The following is a 9,382-nucleotide window of genomic DNA, read 5'->3' on the forward strand; positions in this document are numbered from 1 at the left end:
ATTATCTTTATTTTGGAAATAAAAAAACGATTTATGTTCTAAGAATAAGTGCTAGTTTTAGATTTTAAGAGGATTTATTAAGATGGGCCAACTTGCACTTAGATCGTATTCTCGTTTAGTTCACATTTTGTTTTAAAATGACTAATTTCAAACCACTTTGAACTTTGAACTAGCAAAATATATAATTAAATAAATGAACTTATTGGGCTGTATAACTCTCATTTTTAAGTAATTGTATCAAACAGTTACCTTTTTCAGATTATTTTCCCGTTTTGAATGTTTGTGTGGAATTCCTTGTTTCTAGATTTTGTTATCTTAATATGAAATTTCTTAAGAAAAAAATTACTTGATGCATTGACAGATATTTTTACTTCTTCCTAGGGATTTTCTTCTCAAGATTATAATTATTTTCAGATTTTTTTAGACAACCGGTACATTTTACAGCTGTGCAAGAAATAAGTCATTTTAAAATAATGTATTATTCTCATCAAATAAATAGCTGGAGTTTTGACAACCCTGCATGTAGTGAGAAAAATCTTTGAGCTAGAAACAAAATTATCAAAGTTGTATTAAAAAGTTTAGTTTCATTATACTGTGCTGGTAATCTGCTGTTTTTGAAAATGTTTATGCGTGGAAAAAGTATTTTATAGTAAGGCCATTGTTATGTTTTAGGAATACTAATTTAAGATTATAAGTGGAAAAAGTATGATACTACCTATTCTGATTGTGTGAATATTTTTTAACTCTGTCTATAACAAACCAGCCCAGGCAGTGTGTCAACACAACCACCTTCATAACTCACTGGGGTTGCACTTTCACCTACTGCCTTTCCTCTCACTCACTTCTGTTAGAGATCTACATTATGTTTTGAGTTTGTTTGTGTGCTACTTTTAAAATAAAAACTTGTATTAGGAGCTATTCTGTGCATAGTTCCTACTCTACATTAAGCCAACATTCAGGTACATGTGCTCCTTTTCTTACTTAGAGAAAAAGAGAACATTAATAATAATTTGCCTGTTCCTAAAGAAAAAAAAAAAATATATATATATATATATATATATATATATATATATATATATATATATATATATATATATATATATACTATTTTGAAAGTTTACTCAAGCTTTTGTGTATTTGCTAAAACAGAACATTAATGTTGTTGATCAAAGCTGATTTTTGACAATGTGGCATACTGTCCAGCAGGGGGCGCCTCTCACTTATGACTTGGGGCAAACCATCAGTCAATACAGCCGCCCCCGGAAGTTACGGTAGACTGACTGAATTAAAAAGGAGGTTGAACAAAATCCAGACTACCTACTGTAACTGCACACAAGTTTGAGAGACGATTTATGCACTGACTGACAACGACAAGACGCGTGAGTGCCCGACTTCCTTTTACTATCAATAATTAAATGTCTACATATACAAATTGGCGAATTTATGCATAAAGTTTCAGACTTCAACTGTTGTTTAGTAGTTGTTGGAGATTTTGTCGCTATGAAAAAATTTCGCTTTTAGGTTGCATCGTTTGCTAGTTAGCTAAATTAGTAGATTAAATCAAACGTGTCACTTTTGTTTAATCCTACTTCACAGCAACTTTATTGAGATTTTTTAAAAAGTAATTTAGAGTTTGTTACGTAATTGTATTGTTATAAGAAAGTGAAAAACTCCGCGAAAAAGTTTCACTTATGCTATTTATATGCGCTCGTGCGAGTTGTACCCATTGCTAGCTAAAATGCTAGTTTTTAGAAACCCTCCATAATGTAAAATGTGGCGCATAGAGAGTTTAAACGCTCCGGGGGAGAAAAGGATCGACTTTATGGGAACTGCAGCGGCGTGTTTCATTCATGCTGAGTTGCTGCATCATCACCGAGTCACGACACGCCGGGCGAGCTGCTCTTGTTTACCTAAACATGCTGAGACCCGACGTCCTGCTCAGCCAGTTTGAGTCGCTCTTCAGCCTGGAAGCATTGCAGCGACGAGACGGTTTTTTTCCACACTTCTCTCTCCCGGAGAAGAATTCAATGTAATGATTGCACCACATTGCAGTTTCAATATTGATATTATTTGTTTTATTCTTATAACCTGTTTTTTGGCATCATATACAAGTTTTTAAACCTTATTTACCTTGTGCTGCAATTGAATTGTATACTTTTATACTGTTCTGACTTAAAAACATTTTTTGCAGTATTCTACTTATTGAATATTAAATAAATAATATTTTATTTTTGTTTTTTTTAATAAAGAATCCAAGATTAAAAGAAAAATAATAATAAAAAACAAAAAATACCCGAAAGGCAGTAAAAACAATAAAAATCTTGATTCATTGTCACCCTTATGCCCCAGATCAAACACTTTAACGAGTACACTTTCAGTTTCAGATAATACACACATATAATTACACATATGGATAAATATACTGTACACTTAGAAACAAACATAAAATTCGACACACATTTGTTAAGTATAATCACTTATTTGGTTCCATTTCAATATTATTTCCCAACATGCCCAAGTGCATTTATGTTTTTTTTATATGTACATACTAATAATCATATTTCTTTTTTTTTCTCCTAAACTCCTTTCTGTTTGGACAAAGTTTTAAATATAAACTGGATCTGTCCCACAGCCTTAATCCACAAATAAATAAATGTTTTGAAGTTTTCACTTGTACTCCCTTTAAAAAAAAACATTAAATTAATTTTATGAAGCATCTTTACCAGCTAAAATAGCTACTACGTTGTCAAAAAGCATTCTTTATCTATGTTTGTATCTATTTAATTACTTGCTGTTGCACATTCATCATCTTAAAGATGTTATTTGCTAAGATAAGATACAAATTTGAGATTTGAACCTGTTTTTTGCACTTATTTTGAACAAAACATTTAAAAGTCTAATTGTTTTGTTTTGTGAATGGTTGCAGTCTTTGCGAACGTGCCACGTGCTGTTTCATAGTCAAACTATGCGTAGTATTTTTGCATGAGTCACTACTTTGAAAAATATTCAGACATTTCTTACCTTTACAGGGTGTCCAGATTCTTGATGAAATGTAGAATTAAAGAAAAACTGTTAGCCTATGTCATTTGTTTTCTTCTTGAATAGTACTGTCAAGTTCTTGTTGCCTATGTAGCACCTTACTTTATACATCTAAAGCCGTTAACCTAGCTTTGCTGTGTGGTATGTACCTTTTTAATGTGAGACAATAAAAGGAAGTAACATCAAAGTACCCATGGAAACATCCTGAACACCATTTTTTAACTCTTTGAAAAAAAAGGAAAAAAAAGAACAAACCTCTTGGTGAAAACTCCATGTTTTTCTGTTGAATGTCTGGGTCTGTCCTACAGTGAAACTGTTGAAATTTAAATTTACCTCACATTTTAAAGCACTTTTGCATCTGAGGCTCTGAAAGTCAGGAAATGTCTGCAGTGGAAGGCTCTGCTCAGACAATAGGAAGCTGGACCCCCTACATGTGTTCAAATCAAAATGGGCTGGACCTCATATTTTAATACAATGGCAAGTTTCTAAAATAAAAATAAAAAAATAGAGAGAGGGAGAAAAAGAAAGTGAGATCGTGTTCTAAGGTGTGTCTTCAGTTTCTATATGTGGAAAAAATTGAATCCTCTCAAATTTCAGATTTTAACTAGGCACAAATCCAAATCTAGAAGACAGAAGTCGTCTTTCAACCTCCCAAAAAAAGAATGTGATCTGTATTGGTATAAAATATGTCAAGGTAAAGCTCATAATGAAAGAAATGTCATCATGAATACAGAAGATTGTCAATCAAGTGAAAGAAGTTGATAGAAATGTATTGAAAAGTCCTTCTTTCTCTCATTCCCACGATGGTTTTTACCTTAAGGTAAACGTCTGTGTGAAAATGCTCCGAGGTGTTCCTACTAGTATGAGATAACCTGAAACTGCCCTTCAGTGATATTAGTAAAACCTGTCAGATTTAAGGTTTCATTCTGGGGAAAAGCCTTGTAAAGTTTGCATATGTTCACCAGCTAAAATCTATTTTTCCCCCAGAATTTAAAGTTGGAGCTTCAGTCACATTGCTGGAAAAATAATAAGACTTTTTTTTTAAATTTTTGCAATAATATCGGCTCCCTGTTGCCAAATAGAAATACTTGAAAAACCCACACTAATTTAACATCTTCCCATAGGATAGGGTTAGTAGTTTATGCTTTAAAGTGAATACATTTTCTGCTGCAGAGATTAAAATAAAAGATGGAATTGATGAAAACGATCGACAAAGAAGACTTTAGTCATGTATTGAAATACAGATAATAGTTGGTGTGAATTCCCATTTTTTTCATGGTAAATTTCTTAGAACTTCTTCAGCAATGGGTGGTCTACTATTAAAATGAGTAAAAATTAGACATTTATGGAGATATAAGCTATTCCTTAAGTTTATACACAGTAGGTAAAGTTAGTTTGTATTAATTTAAACCTTTTTCTATGTTATTTTTTCACAGGAAAATGTTTCTTTACATCCTCGCACTGGTGGCCATTTGGTTCATCTACCGATGGCTGAGAGAAACCAAGAGAGTTCCCAACAAGGGGGACAAATACGTCTACATCACAGGCTGCGACTCCGGCTTCGGTAACAGACTGGCATGGCATCTAGACGAGCTGGGCTTCCGCGTGATCGCAGGCTGCTACACCAAGGAGGGTGAATCTGCGCTGAGGAAATTATCCTCAGAAAGATTAAGCACCGTGTCCCTGGATGTCACCAAATCGGAGAGTGTTAGCAAAGCAGCAGCTTCCATCAAGACTCTAGTTGGGGAGAAGGGTTAGTAACATTTTTCTCTTCACCTGGTTACCTTAAAACAAAATGTATAATTCTGAACGGATACAAAAACTACCAAGTAATGATGAGGTAGGCTGACTTTGTTGTCACATGGCGCAGAGCCAGTCCTGTGAATAAGCTTGAGGCGAGGGTTTCATCAATGAGTTCTGGGTGTTTCTGTCTCACTAATTTGCTTTTCTCAATATTCTTCCATCACTTCAGGCCTGTGGGCGGTTGTAAATAACGCTGGAGTCAGTGTTCCATCCGGTCCCAATGACTGGCTCACCATAGAGGATTTCAAGTCCATGCTGGCGGTCAATCTGAACGGAGTGATCGACGTAACACTGAGCGTCCTTCCGCTCATCAAGAAGGCTAGAGGCCGAGTGGTCAATGTGGCCAGCGTGTTCGGGCGCATCAGTCCGTTTGGTGGACCTTACTGTGTGTCCAAGTATGGAGTGGAGGCCTTCAATGACTGTCTACGGTGAGAGGGCTTCATCTGTTTGTTTTTTGTTTTAAATAAAAAAATCATCATTTGTGTAAATATTTTTAATCAATAAATTCTGTGTTTCAGTTTAAACATGGCTCCATTCGGAGTTAAAGTTCTGTGCATCGAGCCGGGCTTCTTCAAGACCAGCGTGACCGACACAGCCTTAGTGCAGAACAATTTGAAGAAGCTCTGGGACAGATTACCTCAGGATGTGCGGGACGATTATGGAAGGGTTTACTTAGAGAAAAGTGAGTTGTCGCCCCGCCTCCATAACCACTTTACTGCCATTGCAACGGTATAATCCCAGCAGCAAAATTAAAGTTCAGCCGAAATAAAACCAGAGTTTCCTTACTTTAGTTTTTGGTTATATTATAAGGAAATTCAACTGTAAACAGGAAGAAAACAAATGTATGGATTTATAAACTGGATGTCCACTTAGATCCATTGACCAGACACCTTTTACCAATTGAGGAAAGTGTGGGGTTATCTAATCTAGGATTTGAGCCCTACGACCTACATACCAGTGACCCACAGCCATTCCACCTTAAAACAAATCCTCCCAATCATCAAGTGTTTTTTCAGTTAAATTCATTAGTTTAAAAAACTCTCCAATATAGTTTAACGTCAAATTTGAACACAATCATATATTTTTGAAAGTACCTTGTATTTAATTTTGAAAAAAGGACTTTTTCTCTTTTTTCAGCTCTTGAAGGGGTGGACCAACGGTTCAATCAGCTTACGGACAGTGACCTGATGAAGGTGGTCGGCTGTATGGAGCACGCCATCACCGCCGTTCACCCGCGCTACCGCTACTCCCCAGGATGGGACGCCAAGTTCTTCTGGCTCCCCATGTCGTACCTGCCAACCTTCATCACAGATGCATTTTTTCTGAGCAACACCCCCAAACCCATTAAATCCGTTCTGTAACCTTTATTTACTTAATGTTGACCACTCTTTCATTTTGTCATGCACTAATAGAAAAACAGTGGACAACATGCATCACGTTTGATTGTTTGAAAAGTTCTGTGAACCTTTTACGCTTTTATTCTGGAAGTTTAACAAAGTTTTCTATCCATCGTGATTTTTAGCAGAATGTTTGAGTTCAGAGAAGCTCTGAATGTTGATCTGTGGTGAAAGGCCAATGCAGTTGTCACAATCAGGAGTCATGTAATCTTGTTGGTTCTGTTGCACAACGCCATCCCGGTGAAACATTTACTCCTGCTGTATGAACCTTATGGACTCGGAGTCTGGAGCAGCATTATTCCACCTGGAGCTGCAAGCTTTTGTTTGAAGAGCTTTGGGAATTTAATGAGTTTGAGCAGGAAATGAGGAGGCGGCTCCACTGAAACCAGCAGTAAATATGGTATGTTGGCAAATACATATTTATTCTGTGTAGATGTGTATTAAAATAGGAGATGATTGTCACTAACAGTTAAAGTGAGGTTTTTGTTCTGCGCCAATTTAACTTAATCTGAACTCATGCCCCCTTGTGGTTGATAGTTTGTACATTTTGACCCGTCTGACATCTCGTACTTTGGAGTTCAGTCAAAAAACTTCTATTCCATAAAGTGTTTGAACTCTAAAAATGAGGAATTTGCTGCTTTTTTTGTATTAAACTCAGGTAAAATGTAGAAGTCAAGGTGCTTTAAAACAAAAAGAGGATTTACGTTTTTACTTCACAGATTTTTTTGTATGAAAAGAATAGATTTACAACACAGGTGGTCATTTTACTACTATATCGAATTTTTTTTTTTATTGAACTTTGTACTGAGGGATTTGTATTTCTGATACGTTCAAACACAAGTGTGTGTGTGTGTGTGTGTGACAAATGAGCTGTGCAGACATAAATCAGAGAATAAAGAATAAAATGAGTAGAGTTGCAAAAAATGCTGTTTGCTTTCAAAATATGAATTAAAAATGACAGCAAAATAAACCAAAAATGAGTCTGTTTTTATTATTTTATTATCTGCTTGAAACAGCTGAAGTAATTAAGTTTGCAGTTTAATTTCCAATAAAGTTGGTGCACATAAATAAGTTCATGAATGTTTGGATATCTTACTGACAGAATCAATATGTGGTTTCTGCATCCGCGTGACACATTGTGAAACATGGTCTTTATGGTTTTCACAGGTTGCTTTGTTTGAATTAGTTCGAGTCTTAAAATTCTTTTCATTTGTGTTTTTATAAATGCAAATTGAAAATGTGACCTTCAGAAAGCTCTCATGGGTTTCTTCTCTCAGGGTTCAACTGATGGTGGATGTGGATGCTTTTTAGAGGTAAGCAGATTCTTGTTTCGCTCTCATCTCTATAAAACTGGAAAAATAATAATAATACTTGATTATATTTGGTATCAGGCAAATACAGCTGTAGGTACACAAAATAACTTCTTTGTTTTTTTTAACTATTCAATTTTTCGAAAGAAAATGCCTGTGGTAATACAACAAGGTGATGCTAAGTTATGTGGAGTCCTAAATTTGATGGTAAATTGAAAATTAATGATATTTGGCACAAAGAGGTTAAAAGTACAGTAAAGTAAAATCCCTATGAAGTAAAAACAGTTGGGTCATTCTGGTCCGAATAACCACCCCTCTAAACTTTAATCACACAGGTCCAGATCCTGATCCAACCCTATATTTAACCTATGTTAAGTTTTAGAACAAACCAACAAAACCAACTCAAATGACCATTCCTCCACCACCATGCCTGATAATATGAATGCGTCATCTTTATTTATTTATTTATTTATTTTTCCTTAATTCTGTTCAATTTTAAGGCCATATATCTTTGTACTTACCTGTGCCTGGGCTATTGATCTCAATGTTGTTCTATTTATTTTTAAAAGTAAAAAAATCTTTGTTATTGCCATCCTCTTAAACCCCTCTTACTCTTATTTTAGTTGATAAAAATACAAAGATTTTTTATTTTTGTTAATAGAAGTATTTTTGTCCTAACCTAAGTTGTCAGTCAGTGATGTTTTCTCGTGTAGAGGTGCTTTAACTCCATCTGTTTGGTGTTTTGGGCCTCAGGTTATCCTGTCATATCCAACTCTAAGTTTTATTTTCCTCCTAACCGCCGTGGCTGCAATCCGCCGGTACATTCGAGATTCCCACAAGGTCGACGGCTTCAGGGACAAGCACGTGTTCATCACCGGCTGTGACAGCGGCTTCGGCAATCTCCTGGCCAGACAGCTGGACAGAAAAGGCTTCCAAGTCATTGCAGCTTGCCTCACGGAGAAAGGTGCAGCCGACCTGAGAGCAGCAGCCTCCACGAGACTGAAGACCGTCCTGCTGAACGTCACAGACAGCGAGAGCATCAGGAAGGCGGTGGAGTTTGTGAGGGGAGAGGTCAAGGAGAGAGGTGAGGGGGGGGGGGGTGCACTGATGGAGTAAAGAAAATGATTCTGACATTCTGGACTGTTTAAAAAAAGAGATTTACATGCATACTAATGTGTTGTCAAAGAAACAAAACACTTTTTAGCAGATAGGAAGGTTTCTTCATTGTAGGGAAATTATTAATCTGCAGTGACAACAAACAGAAAAAAAGCTTTTTTTACATTGATGACGACTTAAAAAATGTATCTTATTCACTTTTTTTTCTCATTATCAAATCAATATTTCTGCATTTATGCAAGTTTTTCAGCACATTTTTACTTCCTGACAACGTTTGTATTTTATCCGGGCTGGGGACCGGCACATGGAGACCCAAACTCGGCCCCCGTGTGAAGAATACTGCCTAGGGACCCACACTTGGGAACATCCTGGCTTCCAATGTGCAAGTCTTGCATGCAGATAGCCATTATTATTGCAGTTCTGAATGCATCTGCATAACTCTTGGGTTTTTTTACTGCATCTGTGGAAAACATTTTCTTAACTGTGTGATATCCTGCATTTTATTCAGGGCAGATCAAAACTAAATGTTAAAAAAGGAATCCAGAGGATCTGTAATCGTTACTCCAAAAACAGGCTAGTTCATGGATTTTTACCTGCAATTATAAAAAAATTAGTCTCCCATATAAGTCTTTTAAGTCTCCTTTTTTTTTTTTACCAAATTATATATTTTTTTTAACAATAAAATCATTTTTATCCTGCTTTAAACTAAAAATAACA

The 9,382-nt window shown here is 35.8% G+C and overlaps 2 protein-coding genes across 2 annotated transcripts in view; both read left to right on the forward strand.

Annotated features, from left to right (window-relative positions):
- Nucleotides 1–1,223: 1,223 nt before the first annotated feature.
- On the forward strand, nucleotides 1,224–6,209 carry dhrs9 (dehydrogenase/reductase (SDR family) member 9). The gene is made up of 5 exons (XM_024286923.2): nucleotides 1,224–1,379; nucleotides 4,476–4,792; nucleotides 5,012–5,270; nucleotides 5,361–5,524; nucleotides 5,980–6,209. Exons 2-5 carry the CDS (start codon nucleotides 4,480–4,482, stop codon nucleotides 6,201–6,203), a joined length of 960 nt encoding a protein of 319 aa, XP_024142691.1. The 5' UTR covers nucleotides 1,224–1,379; nucleotides 4,476–4,479; the 3' UTR covers nucleotides 6,204–6,209.
- A 7-nt stretch (nucleotides 6,210–6,216) lies between these two features.
- rdh1 (retinol dehydrogenase 1) overlaps nucleotides 6,217–9,382 on the forward strand; it is a 6,231-nt gene continuing 3,065 nt past the window's right edge. Inside the window, exons 1-3 of the mRNA XM_024286922.2 lie at nucleotides 6,217–6,639; nucleotides 7,517–7,552; nucleotides 8,303–8,633. Coding sequence (XP_024142690.1) covers nucleotides 6,637–6,639; nucleotides 7,517–7,552; nucleotides 8,303–8,633 — 370 coding nt within the window. The 5' untranslated portion in view covers nucleotides 6,217–6,636. The remainder of the gene's footprint in view (nucleotides 6,640–7,516; nucleotides 7,553–8,302; nucleotides 8,634–9,382) is intronic.

Source organism: Oryzias melastigma, linkage group LG21, assembly GCF_002922805.2.
Source record: "Oryzias melastigma strain HK-1 linkage group LG21, ASM292280v2, whole genome shotgun sequence".
Taxonomy (NCBI): domain Eukaryota; kingdom Metazoa; phylum Chordata; class Actinopteri; order Beloniformes; family Adrianichthyidae; genus Oryzias; species Oryzias melastigma.

What these genes read in the sequence shown, in the direction of transcription:
- dhrs9 (XM_024286923.2), top strand. Translation starts at nt 4,480, where the DNA reads ATGTTTCTTTACATCCTCGCACTGGTGGCCATTTGGTTCATCTACCGA. An exon ending in GACTCTAGTTGGGGAGAAGG is followed by an intron (nt 4,793 to 5,011) that starts GTTAGTAACATT and finishes CCATCACTTCAG; the next exon opens with GCCTGTGGGCGGTTGTAAAT. An exon ending in GCCTTCAATGACTGTCTACG is followed by an intron (nt 5,271 to 5,360) that starts GTGAGAGGGCTT and finishes TCTGTGTTTCAG; the next exon opens with TTTAAACATGGCTCCATTCG.